The following is a 24,860-nucleotide window of genomic DNA, read 5'->3' on the forward strand; positions in this document are numbered from 1 at the left end:
GAAAGCTCTGGAGCTTCATATGGTGCTGTACTCGATAAGCCTCTTAGGAATCACGACCACAGCAGATGTAGGGAGAATGCCAATCAGGAGCTCCTGCTGAGCGGAGAAACCCGACGGCTGTGCCACTGCGAGCCTCAAATCTCCGCCACGAGCCACGAGAAACACACCTGAATACCGTCTGTGCGCTTCGTGTTTGCAGTTTACGAACCCAAACGGCAGCAGAAAACACGTGGGCTGCACAGGTGATGGAGCGAAGACTCTGAACCCGTTCTGACCGCTTAAACGAACCCTTCCCCGGCTGAAAGGCAGAGCTATGCTTCCGCAGGATGTCGGGAAGCAGAAGCCACGCCGCGTGTCGGAGCCCGTGTGCGGCGGAGACGGGCCCCCGGTGTCGTCTCGGCTCTTGAAGAACCGGGACTTCCCTCTCAGCGTGAAGCGCCGGCGGTCCGGCTCCGCACCTGAGCGCAAGGTGAACTGCGTCCTGGTTGGAGACGGAGCGGTGGGCAAGACCAGCCTCATCGTCAGCTACACCACCAACGGATACCCGACAGAATATGTTCCCACAGCGTTTGACAACTTCACCGGTAATCTGACGTCAGTGTGGCTGGTTTGGAGCTTTACGCACAACTTTTACGCACGTTTGAAAATTACTTTAAGTCGATTTAATGCCAAGTTTTCTGCTTCCTGCCTGATAGATTGTGTCCTGCTCGCTGTTATTTACATCACAGATAGAGTGATGCAGCACATGTTACTAAAATCCTTCAACACACTCACTAAGTGCTGTCATTTTCTTCACCAGCGATGGTCGTAGTGGACGGGAAACCTGTGAGGCTGCAGCTCTGTGACATGGCAGGACAGGTGAGCTGCACCGTCTCTGAAATATCATTCTAACCACACAAACTAACACTGAACACACCTGACAGCCTGTACAACAGGTGCACGCACTATGGGTTCCCATCTCACTCTCAGATTCTTCTTCTTCTTCTTTTTTGTTGTTGTTGTTGCATCGTTTCTGCTTCGTCATGCTAGAAATGGGGGCTGGTTGACGGATCAATCAACGTAAGTCACCTGTGATCAATAAGTGTTTTATCAGCAGTGGATCTTACTCTTAAACTCCTGCAGTCCTTGCTGTGTTTGTGTTGGTTGCCCCCTGCAGCCTGCTTTTAGTCCTGGGCTCAAATCCTTTAAGACCCTTTTAGTCCAAGCTGCCCTGTTGTCTTGTAACTCCACAGTTTACGTCGCCCCCTGCAGGAAGGAACCGAGTTTGAAATTCAGAGGTTTTGCCCCCTCTGACACCACGTGGTCCCTTTGCCCACTTTTGGCTGAATGTTTAAAAATGTCTCATCCAAAATAAGCTGCTGAACCAGATTCAGATTTAGGTTAAAGGTTAGATTCGTCCTTTATTCCAGAAACTGTGTCGCTATTATTCTGGACTCTGTCAGCAGAGACTATTAAAACTATCCAGCAACAGAGACACACATGGACAAATGAAGCCAAAATCATTCACATGGTCAGAGAGGAGAGAGAATTTGGGTAAACTGACGTTTGACTAAACATGTGACTTTTTGTAATCAATATTAATTTATTATTGATTAAACTGCTGCCTAAACTTGGAATTAATAACCAGAGAAATAGCTGAGTCTTCTCAAACCTGGGCTTCATTAACACGGAGGATATTAGATACTGTTTTCAGATATACAACCTTTATTTTATAGATAGATAGATAGATAGATAGAAATACTTTATTGATTCTGGTGTTACAGCAGCAAAAGAGCAAAAGCGAGTAAAAGTGACCACCACCATGAATACAATAATAAATAAGCATTAAAACCAAAGTATATGTGAAAACAGAGGAAAGACAGTTTAGTTCTAGAGGTACATTAAAACTGTAAGATAAAACTAACTAGATTGATTCTGAACATCCAAAAGCCTTAACCGTAAAAACCCTGTTTTAACTCTGTTAAACCTTTTCTATGAGCCCTGTTTCAGATTTTTGTACCATTTAGTGAAGCTTTACTCCTCTTTAGGGATTTCTATTAGATCCACCTTGAAGCGGTGAGGAGGTCAGTGAAAGGATGACACTACCACTACTGTGAACAGATCAAAACAACAATGAATGTATCCGACCAGCAACTTTTCCTCGTGTATCCAAAGCCTGACGCGTCATGTTCCTTCATTGGTTGCCCCAAAATATCTAAAACACATCAGTGAGACTCACTTTTGCACTGGATGACGAGTACATGAACACAAACGCTGTAGTTTACTTTGACTCGATGCCACATGAACCGTCCAGTTGGTCCACAAACTTACTAGAGCAGCAAATGTGGATTAATCCGTCAACAAATAAATTATTTCCTCTGTTTGATTCACTTTGGGTAAAAACTTCAGTGACCAAGAAATTCCTGAGCCTTTTTAACAGCAAAACAATGTATTTGTGAGCTGAATTGGGATCTTTAATATGAAGGGATTGGGGCTGTACACTCCAGCCGTGTCCTGTAAGTAGCCACGTTACCATAACCTGGCCTCTGTGTTTCTGGCTACAGGATGAGCTGGAGTGCCTGCGGCCGCTGTGCTACAAGAACGCCGACGTCTTCCTCCTCTGCTACAGTGTGGTGCGCCCCTGCTCTTTCCGCAACCTCACCAAAAAGTGGGTTCCTGAGATCCATCAGCACTGTCCCGGCGCGCCCCTGGTCCTCGTTGGCACTCAAGTGGACCTGAGGGAGGACGTCCAGGTGCTGATTCACTTGGCACGGAACCAGGAGCACCCGGTGGGCACAGAGGAAGGCAAGCAGCTCGCCCAGGAGATCGGGGCGGTGGGCTTCGCCGAGTGCTCGGCGCTGACCCAGAAGAACCTGAAAGATGCTTTTGATTCGGCCATCTTAGCAAGCATCCAGCAGACGGACAGCTGCAGCGTCCAGCAGCAGAGGCTGACTCTGAGGCAGAAGACACCCGATAAGATCAAGAGCCTCTCGGAGACCTGGTGGAGGAAGATCAGCTGTCTGATGGGAGAGCAGAGCTGTGACTTCAAGTGAACGGCTGCGTAATTACAAACCTGGATCAGATCATGCCTGCACATTATTTGGGAGACTTGGTTTGTTTCATGCATGTCCTCGTCGTCGATTTCCAGTGAATCCCACACAGCATTAATGAGTTTTCAGCACATCTGTAGGAGAGATGGAGACTCACCCCACACGAGCAAATAACATAACTTTTGTTAAGTGTGTGATGCTGTGAAATGGTTGCAGGCTGGTTAGGTTTGGGTACCAAAACTAGTTGGTTAGGTTTAGGATAAAATCACAGTTTCTGTTAAAATAAGTATGTTAGTTAGCTGACTTCCTCGTAAACACTGGGCCTTTTCTGTTGTTGTTCCTGGTATGAGGACGGGCTGGACAGAAGGTGCCAGATGGGTGGGGATTATCACCACGCAGGGCATCACGACAAGGTCCAGAAGGAGCTCAGGGTGCAGGTTTGTGACTCACAAGTTGCTCGTTCAAATCCTCAGACTATTAGAGAAAGTGCTGCGTAAGACAGTAGATCTTATCGCTACTGAGTTGAATGAAGATTTTGGAGCCAAAGTCAAACTAGGAGCTGAAAGTCAGGATATCTTGGCCTCTGCTGCTTACATCTGTCTCTCAGAAGGCTCCAAACTTACCAGAAGTAGTAAACCTTTAACATGCATGCGTGCAAATTCTCCAAACCATCACCTGCTGAATAGTTTGTAGTAAAGGGAAAGATTAACAGATTCATTTGAGAGCAAAATGCCTCTAAATGGAAATCAAAGTGGTGAAATGGACCTGATTCTTTCTGACTTTGTCCTGATGTGAGTAAAACAAACCCCACAAATGTTATCAGACCCCGGTTTGGTTTGATTTAAGAAGTCTGGCTGATGGAGCTCTGAACTTGGTCTTGATCTCACTTCACACTCCTAGATTACTTTCTTTGACTGATAGTTTGTAGGTTATTTATTTATTTATCTATTTATTTATTTATTTATGGTCGTTTTTATTGCCATCGCTGATCATGGAATATGCTCAGAAGCCTTGATTAAAGTTTATTACAACTGTATCCAAGATCGTTTCATTTAACATTTGGAACATTGAGGGTGAAAATTAAACGTCAGTGAGATATTTGCTGTGATTCGGGGTATTTCCACGTCCCACAAATTCTGCTCTTCCTCCACCACACAAAAACACAGAACATGCTGGCGGGTTAATAGGGATCAAGTGCCGTTGAGTGTCTCATCGGCTCTCTGATCCTCCTGACCGACTACTGAGCCCAACCTGACTTAAATGGGCTTGCATGCATAAAAATGCGTCCTTATCTGTTGGTGTAAGGCAGCCAGAGGCAGAATGTCCCCTGGGGGGTTTTCCTGTGATCTCAGGCTGAGCAAGATATCACCGGTTTGCTCGCCGTTTCCTCGATGATACCGAGCCAGCGTGGTGGAGGCTCCCGTGGTCGCAGCCTCCTCTAATAGGAGTAGACAGGACCACCTGGACTGGATTAGACCAGCATATGGAGCCTGATTCCCTCCCCACGGATGCCTCACACCGTGAAAGATCAGGAGAGGCAGATTCCTCCACCTTCAAGGGTTTATCTTGCTCCCAAATGGGGACAGGTCCTCATAATGTGGCCGCATACACTGACAAACAAGTAATAAAACTTGTTAAAAAATCAGGAGGGATGACACAAACAACTAGATAAAACTGTATTATGTCATGCACAGCACTTCCTCCTGTAGTGAGAAATATTTCAGAAATAAAGCAGGCGTGACGATGACAACAAATGGCCGTCAAAATCACCGAAAAGCCTGGATTGAACCAGTATGAGATCATCTCACAAGATGTTAAATCATTAAACAGGATGAATGAGAATGCAATTATAATCACATTCAACTGAATCCGTAAGATTAATCAGTACCAAGTGTGTAGAGGTGATCCTATGTGATTTTTGGCAGTCGTCGCTTTCAGCAGCTTTCACCGTCTGGAGGCACAAACAGGTGACCTCTCTTAACCTGCCCTCAATTCCCTCACACAAGCTGTTTTGACTCAAATGGCTTGAGAGATTTTCCGGGCAGGTGTGGTCCCCTCTCAGGGCGTCTGGCTGCTGCTGCCGATCACGTCAGGACCTCAGTCCCTGTGGGAGTGTACATGCTGCACAGTGGGCTTTGTTTCACGCTTCACTTCCTCTACTGCTAGTTTGGCATTTGCAATGTAAGTGGTGGAGGATGAAATCCACAGTCGTTGTAAAAATGTCTTCCAAAGGTAATCTGACAGTCTGTGTTAGACAAATACAGTCAGTGTCCACAAAAGCTGCAGTTTTATTAAGAAATTCTCTCTTTTTTCAGACTGTTTTGAAAGTCAATTCATGCCTCAAAATGGTTGAATGCTTTTAATTTCAGATCCTACCACAGAAAAACGTCAAATTTGATATCAAAGATATAAAATGGAACATGCATTTACATTTTTAAGAGTATAACAAGAGTTTTTCCTTGTTTCTTACGACTTTCCCGGCAAGATAAAGCAGTACAAACGTGAGAAAGGTTAACATGCAGCTTCCAAAGCAGATAAATACATACAGCAGGACACTGGAGATAGTTAATGCAGCTGAACTGTGATGGATGAATGTAATACAGTTACAATTTCCCACCATGATATGCTAACAATAGATATTTGACTGATATTTACATCAAATATGATCATTGAAGTTAAAAAATAATATGCATTAGATCAAATCACATGGAACAGTATCAGGTGCACCTCGCGCAAGCTAATGCACTCTAATACCACAATAAAATACTGCTGCCCTGCTGCTGCATGAGCGATGCACTGAAGTCTGTCAGCTGAGAAAAAGGACCATGAAGAGATGATGCATGTGCAGACTACACATCACACTCGGGTTATGTTGATTGTGCTATAAATTGAATCCTCCATCGCTGCTTCACCTCTCGTTCTGTGAAGGAAACAATGAAGTCAAAAGATTTTTGTAGAGAAAAACATGAATTCCAGACAGTCTAGAATAAAAAAAAACACATTTAACAGAAGAAAATGTTGGATTAAATACTCTGGAAAGACTCTGCTGCTTACCCAGGGGCACTGCTGAAGTTGGTGGTTGCATAAACAACAGTTACTGCTCTTAGTTGTAGTTTCAGTGTAAGTAATGTGGATTATGTGGATTATTTAGCTGAAATGAAAGATTACAGCTAAATAAAACTATTCCAGTGAAATGTCCGTTCACTGTAATCACAGAGAAGCTGAGCTGCTCACCTCATCCATAGCAAGACACAGACGAGCAGGACAACCGCAGTGATGGAAAGAGCGACTGGAAATATCCACGAATCTGGAAAACAGTCGACATGAACACTGGAAGGTTACAGGAAATCTTTGGGTCCAATGGTGGCTGATAACTGGACAAGAATAACAGTTTCTGTGTGTTTTCTAGGAGTGGGATTGGTTTAGTCTGAGGTCTCATTATGTAACAATAATCCTGAATAAGGTGCGTTCAGCTGAATGAATGATTTAACTCACCTGCTAAAACATTCAGATATAAGGCAGACTTTTTAAATCCTATTTTGTTCCAGGCTTCACAGTAATAATTCCCACTTTGATTAGCTCTGAAGTCAGTGATGGTGAAGATCTGTCCTGATGCTGTTGGTGAGTCTTCGTCCTCCTTGTACCAGGTGTAGGTAGCTGCTGGGTTAGCATCACTGCTGCAGGTCAGAGTCACTGAGCTGCCCTCCACTATCTCAGCAGAGGGACTCACTGACACAGAGGGAAGTCTTGGAGCATCTGGAGGACAATATGCACAGAGAGATGAGTATTCTGTAGCTGTCCTGAAAGCTATGACAGTAAATAAATCATCATTTGAATCCAACTGATAACTGATGTGCTGATGTTTACTTACACTGGACATCTATGAGCAGAGACTCAGAGCGCTGATCCTCAGACGTGCAGTAGTAGATCCCTCTGTCCTCAGAGCGGATGGAGGTGAAGTGATGAATACCTGCTGATCCTACAGGCAGTACCTGGTCCTCCTTGTACCAGGTGTAGTTAGCTGCTGGGTTAGCATCACTGCTGCAGGTCAGATTGACTGAGCTGCCCTCCACTATCTCAGCAGAGGGACTCACTGACACAGAAGGAAGTCTTGGAGCATCTGCATATCGATGAAGGTTGGTTAGTGTAAATTCATGGTTTGTTGCTATGGTGACACATACTGCATTTAAGTAAATACTTAGAGAAACATAGGAGGTGGTTTTGTGACCAGACTGATGGTTTGAATTCCCAGAACAGCAGTAAAACTGCCTCACAGACATTCTCAGGACTTTGTCATGTTATGTGAGGTGAAAGTAAAAATACAGTGAAGTAAACTCACACACTGAAGGGGAGCGATAATCCTCACGTCCTTTAAAAGCACAAGAGATCTTGTCTCCAGGATAAAAGTTGTCTTTATAAGAAGAAGTTTCCTCCCTCATGATTCTCTGTCCATTCTTGAACCAGACGAAGGAAAGACGACCAGCTGGACTGCAGCTGCTGTGACACTTCAGCTCTGCCTCGGTATAAAGCTGATGATGTGTTGTTGTGGTCACCTGCACCTGCAGAGCTGGATATGAAACAAGAAAAAACTTTATCACCGGCTCAAGAAATTTTGAAGTGATTTACACTACTCACAAAAAGTTAGGGATATTAGGCTTTTGGGTGAAATTTATGAAAATATTTTATATGAAAGTAGGGCATTTAAGTAGAAGCATGCACTGGTGATTCCCTCATCTCAAACAATTTATTGAAACAAAAGCCAACAACAGTGGTGGGTAGACCACAAGTCAATGTCAATGTCTCAATAACTTATTGTCTGCTCAACATGAATCGACTTTCATCAGAGAACAGCACTGAGGCCCACTGGTCCCTCGTCCAGCGTAAATGCTCCCTGGCCCATGCAGGATGATGACACCTGTGCCTGGTGCTGCAGGTCGTCGACCACGCAGACCACGTATGTGATGTAAACAGTTTTGATCTGACGGGACACTTGGGTGCCTCTAACCTCTCTTAAATGTGCCTGGAGTTAAGTGGCATTCAACATCCGGTTCTGCAGGTCACTGTTCACAATGAAGCGTTCATCAGCATGGGATGTGGCCAAAGGACGTCCACTCCTCTCCTTTCTGTGACTCTTCCAGTCTCTGTATCTCTGCTGCAACCTGCTGATGACACTCTGTGACCCTCTAAGCTCAGTGGCCACTTCCGTCTGAGGACTTCCTGTTTGAGAGGGCAGCATGGTGGTGCTGTGGTTAGCACTGTTGCCTCACAGCAAGAAGGTCTGGGGTCTTTCTGTGTGGAGTTTGTATGTTCTCCCCATGCTAGCGTGGGTTCTCTCCGGGTACTCCGGCTTCCTCCCACAATCCAAAGACATGCACATTAGGTTAATTGGTATCTCTAAATTGCCCGTAGGTGTGAGTGTGAGAGTGAGTGGTTGTCTGTCTGTATGTGGCCCTGCGATTGGCTGGCGACCAGTCCAGGGTGTACCCTGCCTTTCGCCCGAAGTCAACTGGGCTAGGCTCCAGCTCCCCCCGCGACCCTGACAGATAAGTGGTATAGAAAATGGATGGATGGACTTCCTGTTTGAAGCCTCGCAATGACGAGGTACTGTTGATCAATTGTTAGGTGTCGTCTTGGTCTCATGTTGACAAAATGTGAACAGCATGATGAGGAGGATGTTAGGATCCTGTGATTCCCCCCCTTTTTTTCAGTGAGAAATGAGCTTCAAACTCAGACTGGCATCCTTTGCCTCGAAGATGGCTAAGATACATTACGTTCAGGGGCTGTTAAGAGATAAAGTGTTGGTCTGGGCGGAGGCTAGATTCGACCGGCGGACACTAGATGGCTTTTCCTTCAATGCCTTTTGGGAGGAGTTTAAGTTGGTATTTGATCACCCGTACTTCCAGGCAAATTCCTCAATGAGACTCAGCGGCGCCCATTCTCTGACTTTGCTCTGGAGTTCTGGACCCTGGCTGTTGGACGGAGGACGCACTCCGGGCCGTTTTTCTCACTGGTCTGTGTGAGTCGTTGAGGGACGAACTTAGCGCACACGACAACCCAGCATCCTTGAACGATCTCATTGGGTTGGTGTTGCGTTTGGATGGATGGTTAAGATCTCGCCGCCATGGATGGAGTTCCCCCTCTGGATCAGATAGCACCCAATTCATTGACATCACTATCAAGAACAAGTACCCTCTTCCCCTCATCTACTCTGATTTCACCCCAGTACAAGGTGCTACTATCTTCACAAAGTTGGACCTGCGTAACGCCTATCACCTGGTGCGGAAACGCGAGGGGGATAAGTGGAAGACTGCATTCAACACTCCTTTGGGCCATTTTGAGTACCGGGTCATGCCTTTCGGGTTGACGAATGCCCCTGCCGTGTTCCAAACACTAATCAATAATGTTCTGAGAAACTTCCTGAACCATTTTGTGTTTGTGTATTTAGATGACATCCTGATTTTCTCCCAGAATCTCCAGACTCTCCAGGATCTCCAGGATCACGTACGGTTGATTCTCCAAAGACTCAAAGACTGGAGAATAAGCTCTACGTGAAGGCGGAGAAATGAATGTTCCATGCCCCCCAGGTGACTTTCCTGGGATTCATCATTGAATGCGGTCAGGTGAGCGGACCCAGAGAAGGTCAGGGCCGTAGCAGATTGGCCTACTTCGGCAAATCACAAACAGCTCCAGAGGTTTGCCAACTTCTACCGGAAGTTTATTTGAAATTTCAGTCTGGTTGTAGCTCCTTTAACCTCTCTCACCTCCCCATCTCGCCAGTTCACATGGACCCCTGAGGCAGATGCCTCTCTCTCAGCTCAAGTCCCTGTTTGTTTCAGCTCCAATTTTGATCCAGCCCGATCCAGCCCAGCAGTTCGTGATGGAGGTTGATGCGTCGGACGTGGGAGTAGGGGCAGTCCTCTCCCAACGGAAGGGCCCAGATCTCCATCTCCATCCATGCGCCTACTTCTCGACGAGAGTTGTTAGCAGTGAAGTTGGCCCTGGAAGAATGTAGACACTGATTAGAGGGATCTTCACTTCCATTCGTTGTGTGGACGGACCATAAGAACTTGTCCTACATTCAGTGCCAAGCACTGTCAGTCTCTTCTGGTTTTCACCCACAGACGAATGGACCGAAAGAACCAACCAGGGACTGGAGTCTGCCTTACGCTGTGTGGTGGCAGGCCAACCCCAGCTCCTGGAGTACATACCTGTCGTAGGTGGAGTATTCATACAACTCTCTGATCAGCTCTGCCACTGGACTATCCCCTTTTGAGGCCTCTCTGGGCTATCAGCCCCTGCTGTTTCCTTCCCAAGAGGAGGAACTGTCTGTGCCCTCCATTCAGCACCTATTACAGCGCTGTCAGGCCGTCTGGAGGAGGACACAATCAGCCCTGAAAACTACCACGTAGAGAAACAGAAAATCTGCTGATAAACACCGGTCCCCAGCTCCACTATACACCGAAGGTCAAGCCGTCTGGTTATCCTCCCGAAACATTCCCCTCAGGACCGAGTCCAGAAAACTCTCCCGCCCCGTTTCTCTGTCCCTTCACAATCCAAAAAATCATCAACCCCACAGCTGTCCGTCTTAAACTCCCATCCTCCATGCGCATTCATCCCACATTTCATGTCTCTCAAATGAAACCCGTCAACACCAGTCCACTTTTAGTTTAGAGAAGGTTACATTAAGTTCACCTGTTATTAAGCACAGGGCTCAGAGACAGGGAGGACCCAAATGCACGAAGCAAGACACTCAGAGACAGATTAACAAACTTAATTGAACAAGATACTTACTGAGACAAGATACTTACTATATACATGGCATGGAAAACTATGGCTTGGTTTAGTAACACAAGAGACCTTTGACGCTCGAACAAGACAAGACAATCTGGCACAAGACAAAGGGAGACGCAGACTACTTATACACAAGGTAATGGGGAACAGGTGGAGACAATCAGGGCGGGGCAGACAATCACACTGGCGGGAAAACACACAAGGGCAGGAAGTCAAACAGCCTGAAACGAGAGGAGAGTTTAGGGTTTCAAAATAAAACAGGAAGTGAGAGACAAGACTAGGCACAAGTGAACACAGACAACTTAACACACACGACGAGACATGACAGTACCCCCCCTACTAGGGCCGGCTCCTGACGGCCCAGGAGTGTCAGGGTGGCGTCTATAAAAGTCATCAATGATGTCTTGGTCCATGATGAAACTGGCCGGGACCCAGGACCGTTCCTCTGGCCCGTAACCCTCCCAGTCCACCAAGAACTGGCACCCCCGACCCCTCCTCCGAACAGCCAGTAGCTGCTTGACCGCATACACTGGACCCCCTTGGACCAGACGAGGTGGTGGCACCATAGTGCTATCCTTGACGGGTTTCAGTCTGCTTACGTGGAATGTTGGATGGATTCTGAGAGACCTGGGTAATTTCAAACGGACAGAGACAGGATTAATGACTTTTGAGATGGGAAATGGCCCCACAAAAACCTGGGGGCCAACTTCCAGGAATGTACATGGAGGGGAAGGTCTCTCGTGGAGAGCCAGACCCTCTGTCCTGGCTGATAATCCGGGGCTGGTCTGCGTCGGCGATCTGCTGCGGTCTTCATCCAGCCCTGGCTCCTTAGCAGGACCTGGCGAGCTGCGGCCCAGGTCCGCTGACAGCGGCGCACCATAGCCTATGCTGACGGTATGGCGACTTCCCTCTCGGAGGCAGAAAACAGGGGTGGCTGGTACCCATGAACTACCTGAAAGGGAGAGAGTCCAGTGGCGGTGGTAGGAAGTGTATTATGGGCATACTCCACCCAGGTCAGCTGATCGCTCCAGGCAGTCTGGTTCTGAGAAATAAGACACCGCAGACATGTTTCGAGTTCTTGGTTAATGCGCTCCGTTTGGCCATTTGACTCAGGGTGATATCCTGAGGACAGGCTGACTGTGGCCCCTATGAGGTGGCAAAATTCTCTCCAGAACCTTGCCACGAACTGAGGCCCCCGGTCAGACACAATATCAACGGGAAATCCATGGATTCTGAAAATGTGCTGTAACATTACCTTGGCCGTCCTTTTGGCAGAGGGCAGTGCCACAAAATGAACCATCTTGGAAAAGCGGTCTACCACTGTCAATATTGTTGTGTTACCGCGTGAGGGTGGAAGTCCGGTAACAAAGTCGATGGACAGATGTGACCAGGGACGTGCTGGAACTGGCAGCGGATGCAACAATCCCATCTGTGCCTGCCTAGAAGTCTTGTTCATAGCACAGATATGACATGCAGATACATAATCGGAAACATCCTTTGCCAATGTAGGCCACCAGAACCGCTGTCTGATTACAAAAATTGTCCGTTTCGTACCTGGATGGCATGTGGGCAGCGCTGTATGAGCCCAGTGTATAACTTGCGGACGCAACCGCTCAGGAACGAATAACCTATTGTCAGGACATCCGCTCGGGACTGGGTCATCACCAATAGCCTGCTGCACATCGTTTTCTATTTGCCAGGACACCGCCCCTACCACACGGTTTAGTGGCAGGATGGGTTCGGGGTCCGTGGCATCGGGGTCAGGATCGTACAAATGAGACAAGGAATCTGGCTTAGTGTTTTGGGAGCCTGGTCTATAGGACAGAGTGAAATTGAAACGACTAAAAAACAGAGCCCACCTGGCTTGACGAGAGTTCAGTCGCTTTGCTTTCCTGACGTACTCCAAGTTCTTATGGTCCGTCCAGACTAAAAATGGCTGTTCTGCTCCCTCCAGCCAGTGTCTCCACTCTTCCAGGGCTGTCTTTACGGCCAGCAGTTCTCGGTTGTCTACGTCGTAGTTCCTCTCTGCTGGGGATAGCTTCCCGGGAGAGGTAGGCACATGGATGAACTCGTCCATCTGCCACAGACCTCTGCGAAAGAACGGCGCCCACCCCCTCGTTGGAGGCGTCGACCTCTACCACAAACTGCCGTTGTGGATCAGGAACAGAGAGGACTGGAGCAGTGGTGAAGGGCTGCTTCAGGTGGTTAAAGGCCTCCTCAGTCTGCGGGTTCCACACAAACGGCTGTTTGGAAGAGGTGAGAGTATGCAGTGGAGCAGCAATGGAACTGAAATTTCGGATAAACCTCCGATAAAAATTGGCAAAACCAAGAAACTGTTGCACCTTCTTTCTGTTACCTGGTGTTGGCCACTTGGCGACAGCACTAACCTTTTCAGGGTCCATGCAGATTTGGTTAGCTGTGACAATATAGCCCAAGAAGGAAACTGTGGAAACATGGAACTCGCACTTTTCAGCCTTTACAAACAGCTGATGTTTCAATAGGCGAGACAAGACTAACCTGACATGAGCCTGGTGTGAGTCTAAGTCAGGAGAGAAGATGAGAATGTCATCCAAATAAACAAACACAAAGACATTCAAAAATTCCCTCAACACCTCATTGATAAAACCCTGAAACACCGCTGGAGCGTTTGTGAGTCCAAAAGGCATTACCAGGTACTCATAATGACCTGTTGGGGTGTTAAACCCTGTTTTCCATTCGTCGCCCTCTCGGATCCTGATTAAATGATAAGCGTTGCGGAGATCTAGCTTGGTGAACACAGTAGCCTGTTGCAACAGCTCAAATGCAGAGGACAATAATGGGAGTGGGTAGCGGTTCTTCACGGTTATTGCATTGAGGGGACTATAGTCTATACAAGGTCTGAGGGAACAGTCCTTTTTCCCCACAAAAAAGAAACCTGCTCCAGCGGGTGAGGAGGATGGTCTGATGATCCCAGCCTGGAGGGACGAAGCGATATACTCATCCATGGCCTTTCTTTCGGGCCCTGAGATGGAGTATAGTCGTCCCTTGGGGATGGGTGCGCCGGGAAGCAGTTCAATGGCACAGTCATGGGGTCTGTGGGGAGGCAGAGATGTGGCCCGTTTTTTGCTGAATACCTCCCTAAGATCCCTATAGCACTCAGGGACCTTTGCAAGGTCCGGGTATTCAGCGGGGTCCACTGAGTCAGGCTGGAAGTTTCTGACCATAGAAATAAAATCAGATTTGCACCCCCTGCAGGCCTCCCCCCAGGCTTTAATTAGTCCTGACTTCCAGTCTACATGGGGGTTGCGTCTCTGGAGCCATGGGTATCCCAGAACCAATGGGTGCTGTGCAGAGTCAAATAAATGAAAGTGCATGAGTTCGGTGTGATCTGGTTCAATGGTTACCTGAATCGGCTCAGTCCGGTGAGTCACCTGGCATAGCACTCTCCCATCCAGAGCGCTCGCTCTGATGGGCTGGTCAAGTCTTAACCCGGAGTTCTTTGGCCAGCGACCAGTCCATGAGACTCTCGTCAGCCCCTGAGTCAATTAGTGTCTCTAGGTCTCTGGAGCCCTTACCTACTCAGAGACTTACCTTAGTCAAGGTGCGAGGAGGGTAGTCATTGTTAGAGAAATGGCTCACCAGTGCCCTCCTCACACCTGGTGAGCCCTGTCTTTTAATGGGCATGCCGTTAAAAGGTGGCCCTGCTGCCCGCAGTAAAAGCAGGTGCCCTCCGATAGTCGCCGCCGCCGCTCCTCCGGGCTGAGCTTGGTCCGGCCCAGTTGCATCGGCTCCTCACCGCCTGCTGGTGGTGCCTTCCTACCCGAAGGCTGGGGTGCCATCAGTACCATCCTCGGGAACTCTGACGGCTTAGAGGAGGGCCCCGGGTTGCCAACAGGTTGGCTGGAAGCCCGGCGTCGCTCTCCCGCCCGGTCCCTTAAACGGCTGTCCACTCGGTTCGCCATGTCTATTAAGTCCTCCAGCCCCGTGGGAAGCTCAAATGGAGCCAGCTGGTCCTTTATTGGTTCCGCGAGTCCATTAAAAAAAAAGTGTCTACCAGCGCTGGTGTGTTCCAGCCGCAGTCGGCAGCCAGCGTACGGAAACCGATGGCATAGTCTATCACTGAACCCATCCCCTGCTTGTGCCGAAGAAGGGCTCGTGAAGCCTCTCTTGCCGGAGAGGTGTGGTCGAAAATTCGACTCAGTGTGTCCTGAAACAGTCTTAGGTCTTGGCAGCAAGGAGCCTGCCTGGACCACTCAGCTGTGGCCCATGCTGCAGCCCTCCCCGTCAGGTGTGACACCATAAATGCCACCTTGGCCTGGTCTGTGGTGTACAAGACAGAGTTCAGTTTGAAGTGTAAGTCACACTGCACAATAAATGTTCTGCAGTCACCTGAGTCCCCTGAAAACTTTTCCGGTGAGGCGAGGCGTGGAGCAGACAGGGGAGGTGACTGGGTCGGCGGTGCATCGGTCGGCGGAGCTGTGGGTGATGGCGCAGCTGGGGAAGGAGGTGCAGGCTCCAGCCGTCTTAGAACCCAGTGGAGTTGCTCCGCCAGGTGTTGCACCTGCGCCGTCACCGACTCCTGGAAGTTCCCCTGGCGGTCAACCAGATCCTTCACCCCGCCGTGGATGGCCCTTAATTGCTCCTCATGCTGGGAAAGCATGGAGCCCTGGGCTGAAAGAGCTGTCTTAAATGAGCTCACTTCGGCTGGGTCCATGTCTGGCCAGATTGTACTATTAAGCACAGGGCTCAGAGACAGGGAGGACCCAAATGCACGAAGCAAGACACTCAGAGACAGATTAACAAACTTTTAATTGAACAAGATACTTACTGAGACAAGATACTTACTATATACATGGCATGGAAAACTATGGCTTGGTTTAGTAACACAAGAGACCTTTGACGCTCGAACAAGACAAGACAATCTGGCACAAGACAAAGGGAGACTACTTATACACAAGGTAATGGGGAACAGGTGGAGACAATCAGGGCGGGGCAGACAATCACACTGGCGGGAAAACACACAAGGGCAGGAAGTCAAACAGCCTGAAACGAGAGGAGAGTTTAGGGTTTCAAAATAAAACAGGAAGTGAGAGACAAGACTAGGCACAAGTGAACACAGACAACTTAACACACACGACGAGACATGACACCTGTAAAGGTTATAAAGCCGAATATCCCTAACTTTTTGTGAGTAGTGTATGTCTTTATACAACAGTAATCACACAAACACATGCTGGTTGATCATTATCAACATGTGTGGTGTGTTTAAATCTCCTGTGTTGGTGTGTCTCCATCAGGTTGTGTTCATCAGTACCTGTGACAGTCAGAGTTGTTCCAGGTAAACTGCTCCTCCAGTCAAAGCTTCCTGCTGTGAATTTGAAGTGATACTGGGCTGAGTCTCTCTCTGTCAGCTCAGTGATTCTCAGAGTGGAGTGTCCTCCCTCTGTTTCAAGGACCTGAACACGACCTGCATACTGGGGGTCTTCACTAAGGTCCTCAGGCTGTGACTGATAAACCCACTGATGACTACGTTCAGGACTGAACCAGAGTTTTGATGTGATCGATCTATAACTGCTGTATGTGGAAGAAATGTCCACTGAAGAGCCTTTGGGGGCACAGATGCTTCTGTTAGTGTAAGTCACTCTGTTGCAGCTTTGTCCACCGACACCTGAAAGATAAAACAATTATATGATCATTTTTAAACCAGAGCTGCTGAGGAGTCACAGTCGGAGCCTCCATATTTAATATCCATGTAGTCAGAAGGCTCCACTAGATGGTGTCATGTTAGTAGAAGACTGTGGAGAACTCACACATTGGAGGAGAGTGGGAATCCTCATGTCCTCTCACAGCACAGACATAGCTGTCTTCAGGATAGACGTGGTCTGAATAATAACTTGTTTTTCTCTCAGTTTTCTGTCCATTCTTGTACCAGACGTAGGAAAGAAGATTACCAGGTAGACGACAATCACTGTGGCATGAAAGATCGGTCCAGGATTTAAAAGATGTCTCCTTCACCTGCAGAGCTGGATTTGTGAATCTCATTTTAAACAAAACTGTCAACACACATGGAAATAAACACATGATACATTCATGTTGTTGTTTTCTGGATGTTGAACATTTGGAAAGTAGTAAAATATGAATGAAAATGTTACCTGTGACTGACAAAGTGACTCCAGGTGAACCAGTAAACCTTCCACCTGGTTGGTTTGTTATGAACCTGAACTTGTACTCAGCTGAGTCGCTCTCTCTCAGGTCTGTGATTCTCAGAGTGCAGCTGTTCATATCACAGTGATTCTGCACACGACCTGCGTACTCTGCATCTGTGCTCAGATCCACTGGTTCACTTTCTCTCATTTTAGTAAACCACAATGTTTTCTCAACTACAGTAACACGGTCATTTATTCTGGACGGGTATCTGTAGGTGCTGTGTAGCTCCACTGATGATCCTTTCAGGGCACAGATGTTAGTAGAGGTGAAGGTCACTCCCCAGCCATTCTGACTCTGTATCACTGTAACACAGAGCACAGCAGAGAGCTCAATTACTTCCTCTTCTTAGGGAGGAACGGAGGCAGAAAGAAGTGTGTGTGCATGTTTCTTTGGTCATCCTCTCTCCACTTTGTGGTCAAGTGTCTGCTGTGTGAGTGTAAAAATAAAAAGCAGAACACTGAGGATTGTGAACCTCTCCTAGTTTTAACTATCATATCAAGATGTGGCCCCCACACACAATGAATGGACTGGTGGGTTGGTTCGGACATAGAAACTGAGCTGAAGTAGTTACACTGATGAAGAAAAGTTCAAACACTTTAGTTTACTCTGGTTGTTCATCGTTTACAGAGACGTCCTACATTTAAATTCAGCCCTGAATGTTTGTCACAACACAAGAATATATATAGAATAATGGAGCAGCAAAACCTTCTGTGATCAATGTCCTGATCAATAAAACACAATCACTGACTGAAACTTCTATATTTTACAAACACTGAGGGATGAACTTTCTTTTAGAAACCCAAACTTTAAATCTAATGAATAAGCTTGGTCTACTTTTGTGTTGATGCCAAGATATAGCTGTGAATAACTTTAAAATTAATAACCAGAATAACAGTAATTATCAGTAATAAGGTCAGTGTAGTATTAAAAATGTAAATAAGCTCTACCTGACACAGAGAGAAGGAAGACAAGTCCGCCTGCTGCTACTTTGAACCCCATGACTGGTCCTCTCCTCGTTCCGCTGAGACTAAACTAACTAAAAATATGTGACATGTATAAAGGAAGTCTCGTTTGGAGAAGTTTGAGATCTGCAAGTACAATTTGCTGTTTGTCAATTCACTGTGGTCAAACATGCCTCCTTAAAAGGCAACTTCTCTTCCGCTAATCATGTTCTTCAATCATCATGTTGTTCGTCACAGAAAAGTGTGTAAAAGAGAGAGATGGTGTGACTTTGGCCACTGCCAGGAAGACAACTATCATCTTCCTCCTCATGTTTGTATCATAGCAATGAGCATTTATTGGCCTGTGAAGACGCAGGATGTGAAGAACTTAAAAGTGCTCCTAGCAGAGCAGCATTTGTTGAACAGAAACGTTTATGGTGCATCTACTTCCTACGACACGGTGACAGAAAATGCAGCGATATCCCCTCCTGTGGAGCGCACCAACAGTGACAAAGCATAGGGTGGAGTCCAGGATGACGCCGAGGGTTCGTGCTTCAGGGGACGGAGAGACGGAGCAGTCGTCCACATTGGAGGAGAAGATCTCCAACCTTCTGGAGCAGTGCCCTGGGAGCCACGACCAAGAGCTCTGCTTTTTCTCTGTTGAGTTTGAGGAGGTTAGAGGTCATCCAAGTTTTTATTTCACAGAGGCAGTTGACGAGGGACTGTGGAGGGAGCTGAGTGGATGGTGAGGTGTTGAGGTACAGCTGAGTGTCATCAGCATAGCAGTGGAACTGGAGACCATGGCGGCAGATTATCAGGCCAAGGGGGAGCATGTAAATGATGAAGAGGAGGGGACCAAGGACGGAGCCTTGTGGCACCCCATGGTTAAATGGAGCAGGCTGGGAAGTGGATCCATCAATGGTAATAAACTGTTAATTAAGACAAATGAAGAGAGTTTTCCAGAGATGTGATTGTCCTCGTTTTGAAACTGACTTGGTGTCTCCGGCTTACAACACTTAAAAGTTACAGATGTTTTTTAAAAATCACATTTCTTATTTGCTGAAACTACATTAATAACTATAGGGGACGACTGACTCCGTACGTTGTGACATCCGACCCTGTGATGGGGTCCAGAGTCACAATGAAAGGGAGCCCATTTTAACTCAAGGCTGAACTTACAGCAACATTCAACATAGGTAGAAAAAACTGTAAATATCACCTGCTTTCATGCTAAATCTGCCAACACAACACATGGATGTGATATACGAGGTCTAATAATAATAATAATGTCCATGACACGAGCTAACGAACCACTGCAACACATTTAGACATTACAGAAAAATAAAAGTCAGCAGCTTTGTCACGCAGTTCTCTTCATCGTCCCTGATACTCATGTTTTATTGTATTTCGGACTCTCTGCATGAGTCCGTTTCCCTTTGTTTGGGTTCTTTGCACTGTAAGCTGTTGTTGTCAATGCAGGAATAACAACTTTTTCTGCAGGATTTTCCCGAATCAGACTTTCAGCAGCATCCGAAGGAACGTGCCCGAGCATCTGTGTTTGTAGAGCAGCCAATAAGAACGCTCTCTCTCTGTCTGAGAGGACCTTTGATTGGCTGAAGTCAAAGTGTAGATTTTCTAAAGTCCAAACGCAGAGCCGAGAGGAGCGGCAGAAGTCTTGTTTTCTCTCAGACCACTTGGATTAAAACATGCTGACAAGTTATTATGAGATTGTTAAAGAATGACACCAGAAATAAACTGCCTGCCCCAGTTTTAAACAGCTTTTTGGTAAATTTCATTATGAAATTTGGATATTCGCTAATTTTATCAATATATTCTTGCGTGTACAACCTAAAAAGATTAGTTACCTCAGTTTCATCCACAACTGTTGCTGTCCTTGTGATGTGCTTGTAGATTTAGTCAGCTGAAGAAGTGTGAGTGTGTTTTTGTGTTTCTTTTCCATTTCTGTCCCATCAAACAGACTGTTAACTCAAAAACTAGTTTAAGTTTCATCAATGATTCCTGATAAATAAACACTTTACTGTGATTAATACACATGAACACAGTTTGTCTGCACACTTTCACACCTTCACACCCTCTGTGGCAGTGAGAGGGAACTGAAATGATGTTCAAACTGCAGAGTTGTTGTGGAAGCTGGATGTTTATTTCAAGCAGCCACCGCAACACACTGAAAATGTGACAGCTAGCAAAGCGCGGTAGAGCTGGACTTCTGTTTGACTGCAGTGTGTTTACATACACAATGTACATGCTGTGACATATTGTGCTTCCAGCTGTTTGTTTTGAACACACGTTACTGACTTTCTCTGCCAGGACACATGTGATGTGATTGGGCAGTCAGTATTTCCCAACAGCAGTTTATTGCATTAACATTTAAAAGAAGATTTTGCACACCAAGGTAAATCCTGGACATCTCTCGTCTACCTGCACAGGTAAAAATCAAGCTTGCATTCTCCCCAAAGCTGCTGCTGCTGAAAACTGGAAATAAAAACTGTTGCAGTTGAAGGTAAATGAATCCACCTCTCCCACATCCTCCACAGCCTTCAGTGCTGTTCTCCTCTGTTTCCATGTGAGTCCCCTCTGCTTTGACTGCATCTGAGCAAAATCCAAAAGATTTGGGGAGTTATATCTCAGAAATGGAGCTAGGAAGTTGTTTGGAGTTAGTTTTGTTCATGCAGCAGACTCAGAGCTGACTGACCTTCACACCAGGTCTTCCTGCTCCTCTGTGTCTTCTGTCCGTTCTGTGGTGATCCTCTTCACGTCTGGGACGTTGATATAATCAGGATCATCCTCCAACTCATGGGGAGAGAAAACAAGATGAGAGTCAAAGGCTTCATACAAGGAATTTAGATTTTACATTCAAACGTTCTCAGATGTGATGAAAGTAAATCTGCTTCCTGAAATTGCTCTTTGGTACAAAAGGCGTCCACAGGAAATGAGGAATGAGGAAAATGTGTGAAGGTAAATGAACATGGGTGGTTTGTCTTAAGAAAGAGTTTACTAATCAAGTTATATGTAAATTGTCTTTATGACCTCATATTATTAACAAAATAAGAGCCTCTGAATTCATAACAAATCATGACTTGTTGGTAGATTAAGTTCTGTCCCTGTGGCCCAGTATCTCTCTCACCTCCACAGTCTCAGCGGGTTCATTCGGTTCAGTGGTGGAGAGCAGAATTTCTTCCTTCCTAAAACAACCAAATAAAACAATACAAAGTTGAATTGCAAACTTTGAAACTATGAAAGTAAATATTCAGAATAAAAGAGCAGTGATGCTGCTGATTATTTTTCATGTCTTTACCTCATCCAGAGACACAGAAGAAGCAGAGGAATCAGCATCACGACCACCAGACTCAACCTGATGATGTTTGACACTGATAGTTTCTCTAGAAATGGAGATAAGCAGTTATTAGATATACAGTAGTGGAGCTCACTAGTAGATCTGAGTCATGAATCAGTTTGTTAGGAAAAAACAGCACCATGGAAAAATGTACCTGCTAAAACATTCAGATATAAGGCAGACTTTTGAAATCCTATTTTGTTCCGGGCTTCACAGTAATAATTCCCACTTTGATTAGCTCTGAAGTCAGTGATGGTGAAGATCTGTCCTGATGCTGTTGGTGAGTCTTCGTCCTCCTTGTACCAGGTGTAGGTAGCTGCTGGGTTAGCATCACTGCTGCAGGTCAGATTGACTGAGCTGCCCTCCACTATCTCAGCAGAGGGACTCACTGACACAGAGGGAAGTCTTGGAGCATCTGGAGGACAATATGCACAGAGAGATGAGTATTCTGTAGCTGTCCTGAAAGCTATGACAGTAAATAAATCATCATTTGAATCCAACTGATAACTGATGTGCTGATGTTTACTTACACTGGACATCTATGAGCAGAGACTCAGAGCGCTGATCCTCAGACGTGCAGTAGTAGATCCCTCTGTCCTCAGAGCGGATGGAGGTGAAGTGATGAATACCTGCTGATCCTACAGGCAGTACCTGGTCCTCCTTGTACCAGGTGTAGGTAGCTGCTGGGTTAGCTTCACTGCTGCAGGTCAGATTGACTGAGCTGCCCTCCACTACCTCAGCAGAGGGACTCACTGACACAGAGGGAAGCTTTGACGGATCTGCATATCGATGAAGGTTGGTTAGTGTAAATTCATGGTTTGTTGCTACGGTGACACATACTGCATTTAAGTAAATACTTAGAGAAACATAGGAGGTGGTTTTGTGACCAGACTGATGGTTTGAATTCCCAGAACAGCAGTAAAACTGCCTCACAGACATTCTCAGGACTTTGTCATGTTATGTGAGGTGAAAGTAAAAATACAGTGAAGTAAACTCACACACTGAAGGGGAGCGATAATCCTCACGTCCTTTAAAAGCACAAGAGATCTTGTCTCCAGGATAAAAGTTGTCTTTATAAGAAGAAGTTTCCTCCGTCATGATTCTCTGTCCATTCTTGAACCAGACGAAGGAAAGACGACCAGCTGGACTGCAGCTGCTGTGACACTTCAGCTCTGCCTCGGTATAAAGCTGATGATGTGTTGTTGTGGTCACCTGCACCTGCAGAGCTGGATATGAAAAGGAGTGAAACAGTGAAACAGTAATGTCATAGATCACTAAATACTCAGCTGCAAACACAAAGACACACTCAGTCTAAACTGAGGAGATAAGTAACGGGACTGATGGATGATTCAACGTTTGTATCAAGCAGCATCTTCTCCACTTGTCATCTGCTTGTTTAAATCTCCTGTGTTGGTGTGTCTCCATCAGGTTGTGTTCATCAGTACCTGTGACAGTCAGAGTTGTTCCAGGTAAACTGCTCCTCCAGTCAAAGCTTCCTGCTGTGAATTTGAAGTGATACTGGGCTGAGTCTCTCTCTGTCAGCTCAGTGATTCTCAGAGTGGAGCGTCCTCCCTCTGTTTCAAGGACCTGAACACGACCTGCATACTGGGGGTCTTCACTTAGGTCCTCAGGCTGTGACTGATAAACCCACTGATGACTACGTTCAGACCTGAACCAGAGTTTTGATGTGATAGATCCAGAACTGCTGTATGTGGAAGAAATGTCCACTGAAGAGCCTTTGGGGGCACAGATGCTTCTGTGAGTGTAAGTCACTCTGTTGCAGCTTTGTCCACCGACACCTGAAAGATAAAACAATTATATGAACATTTTTAAACCAGAGCTGCTGAGGAGTCACAGTCGGAGCCTCCATATTTAATATCCATGTAGTCAGAAGGCTCCACTAGATGGTGACATGTTAGTAGAAGACTGTGGAGAACTCACACACTGGAGGAGAGTGGGAATCCTCATGTCCTTCCACAGCACAGACATAGCTGTCTCCAGGACTAATGTAGTCTGAGTAAGAAGATGTTTTTCTCTCAGTTTTCTGTCCATTCTTGTACCAGACGTAGGAAGGATTATCAGGTAGACGACAATCACTGTGGCATGAAAGAGCAGTCGAGAAAAAAGAGGATGTCTCCTTCACCTGCAGAGCTGGATCTGTGAAGAAGAAACAGGAATCTCAAAACTGTCGACACACATGGAAATAAACACATGATACATTCATGTTGTTGTTTTCTGGATGTTGAACATTTGGAAATTAGTAAAATATGAATGAAAATGTTACCTGTGACTGACAAAGTGACTCCAGGTGAACCAGTAAACTTTCCACCTGGTTGGTTTGTTATGAACCTGAACTTGTACTCAGCTGAGTCGCTCTCTCTCAGGTCTGTGATTCTCAGAGTGCAGCTGTTCATATCACAGTGATTCTGCACACGACCTGCGTACTCTGCATCTGTGCTCAGATCCACTGGTTCAATTCCTCTCATTTTAGTAAACCACAATGTTTTCTCAACTACAACAACACGGCCATTCATTGTGGACGGGTGTATGTAGGTGCAGCGTAGCTCCACTGATGATCCTTTCAGGGCACAGATGTTAGTAGAGGTGAAGGTCACTCCCCAGTCATTCTGACTCTGTATCACTGTAACACAGAGCACAGCAGAGAGCTCAATTACTTCCTCTTCTTAGGGAGGAAAGGAGGCAGAAAGAAGTGTGTGTGTGTCTTTCTCTTTCAAGTGTCAAGTGTCTGTTGTGTGAGTGTGGAAATAAAAAGCAGAACACTGAGGAGAGTGAACGTCTCCTAGTTTTAACTATCATATCAAGACGTGGCCCCCACACACAATGAATGGACTGGTGGGTTGGTTCGGACATAGAAACTGAGCTGAAGTAGTTACACTGATGAAGAAAAGTTCAAAGACTTTAGTTTACTCTGGTTGTTCATCGTCTACAGAGACGTCCTACATTTAAATTCAGCCCTGAATGTTTGTCACAATAATAATATATATAGAATAATGGAGCAGCAAAACCTTCTGTGATCAATGTCCTGATCAATAAAACACAATCACTGACTGAAACTTCTATATTTTGCAAACACTGAGGGATGAACTTTCTTTTAGAAACCCAAACTTTGAATCTAATGAATAAGCTTGGTCTACTTTTGTGTTCATGCCAAGATATAGCTGTGAATAACTTTAAAATTAATAACCAGAATAACAGTAATTATCAGTAATAAGGTCAGTGTAGTATTAAAAATGTAAATAAGCTCTACCTGACACAGAGAGAAGGAAGACAAGTCCGCCTGCTGCTACTTTGAACCCCATGACTGGTCCTCTCCTCGTTCCGCTGAGACTAAACTAACTAAAAATATGTGACATGTATAAAGGAAGTCTCGTTTGGAGAAGTTTGAGATCTGCAAGTACAATTTACTGTTTGTCAATTCACTGTGGTCAAACATGCCTCCTTAAAAGGCAACTTTCCTTCCGCTAATCATGTTCTTCAATCATCATGTTGCTCGTCACAGAAAAGTGTGTGAAAGAGAGAGATGGTGTGACTTTGGCC

The 24,860-nt window shown here is 46.1% G+C and overlaps 3 protein-coding genes across 3 annotated transcripts; 1 reads left to right on the forward strand and 2 right to left on the reverse strand.

The window, feature by feature from the left end:
- Positions 1 to 313: 313 nt before the first annotated feature.
- Positions 314 to 3,032, forward strand: LOC139225594 (rho-related GTP-binding protein RhoU-like). The gene is made up of 4 exons (XM_070856377.1): positions 314 to 584; positions 800 to 858; positions 1,030 to 1,059; positions 2,544 to 3,032. The coding sequence occupies exons 1-4, from the start codon at positions 314 to 316 to the stop codon at positions 3,030 to 3,032; spliced, it is 849 nt and encodes a 282-aa protein (XP_070712478.1).
- Positions 3,033 to 5,730: 2,698 nt separating this feature from the next.
- On the reverse strand, positions 5,731 to 18,010 carry LOC139199316 (Schwann cell myelin protein-like). The gene is made up of 9 exons (XM_070828364.1): positions 17,954 to 18,010; positions 16,952 to 17,308; positions 16,610 to 16,822; positions 16,114 to 16,467; positions 7,369 to 7,596; positions 6,901 to 7,149; positions 6,525 to 6,785; positions 6,264 to 6,336; positions 5,731 to 5,949 (listed from the first exon to the last, which is right to left on the reverse strand). The coding sequence occupies exons 1-9, from the start codon at positions 18,003 to 18,005 to the stop codon at positions 5,886 to 5,888; spliced, it is 1,851 nt and encodes a 616-aa protein (XP_070684465.1). The 5' UTR covers positions 18,006 to 18,010; the 3' UTR covers positions 5,731 to 5,885.
- Positions 18,011 to 20,536: 2,526 nt separating this feature from the next.
- LOC139199004 (uncharacterized) lies at positions 20,537 to 24,629 on the reverse strand. The gene is made up of 11 exons (XM_070828007.1): positions 24,571 to 24,629; positions 23,587 to 23,943; positions 23,244 to 23,453; positions 22,748 to 23,101; positions 22,301 to 22,528; positions 21,833 to 22,081; positions 21,457 to 21,717; positions 21,264 to 21,348; positions 21,093 to 21,150; positions 20,661 to 20,758; positions 20,537 to 20,557 (listed from the first exon to the last, which is right to left on the reverse strand). Exons 1-10 carry the CDS (start codon positions 24,620 to 24,622, stop codon positions 20,663 to 20,665), a joined length of 1,950 nt encoding a protein of 649 aa, XP_070684108.1. The 5' UTR covers positions 24,623 to 24,629; the 3' UTR covers positions 20,537 to 20,557; positions 20,661 to 20,662.
- Positions 24,630 to 24,860: the final 231 nt, after the last annotated feature.

The sequence above is a fragment of the Pempheris klunzingeri genome, chromosome 3 (assembly GCF_042242105.1).
Source record: "Pempheris klunzingeri isolate RE-2024b chromosome 3, fPemKlu1.hap1, whole genome shotgun sequence".
NCBI classification, from domain to species: Eukaryota; Metazoa; Chordata; class Actinopteri; order Acropomatiformes; family Pempheridae; genus Pempheris; species Pempheris klunzingeri.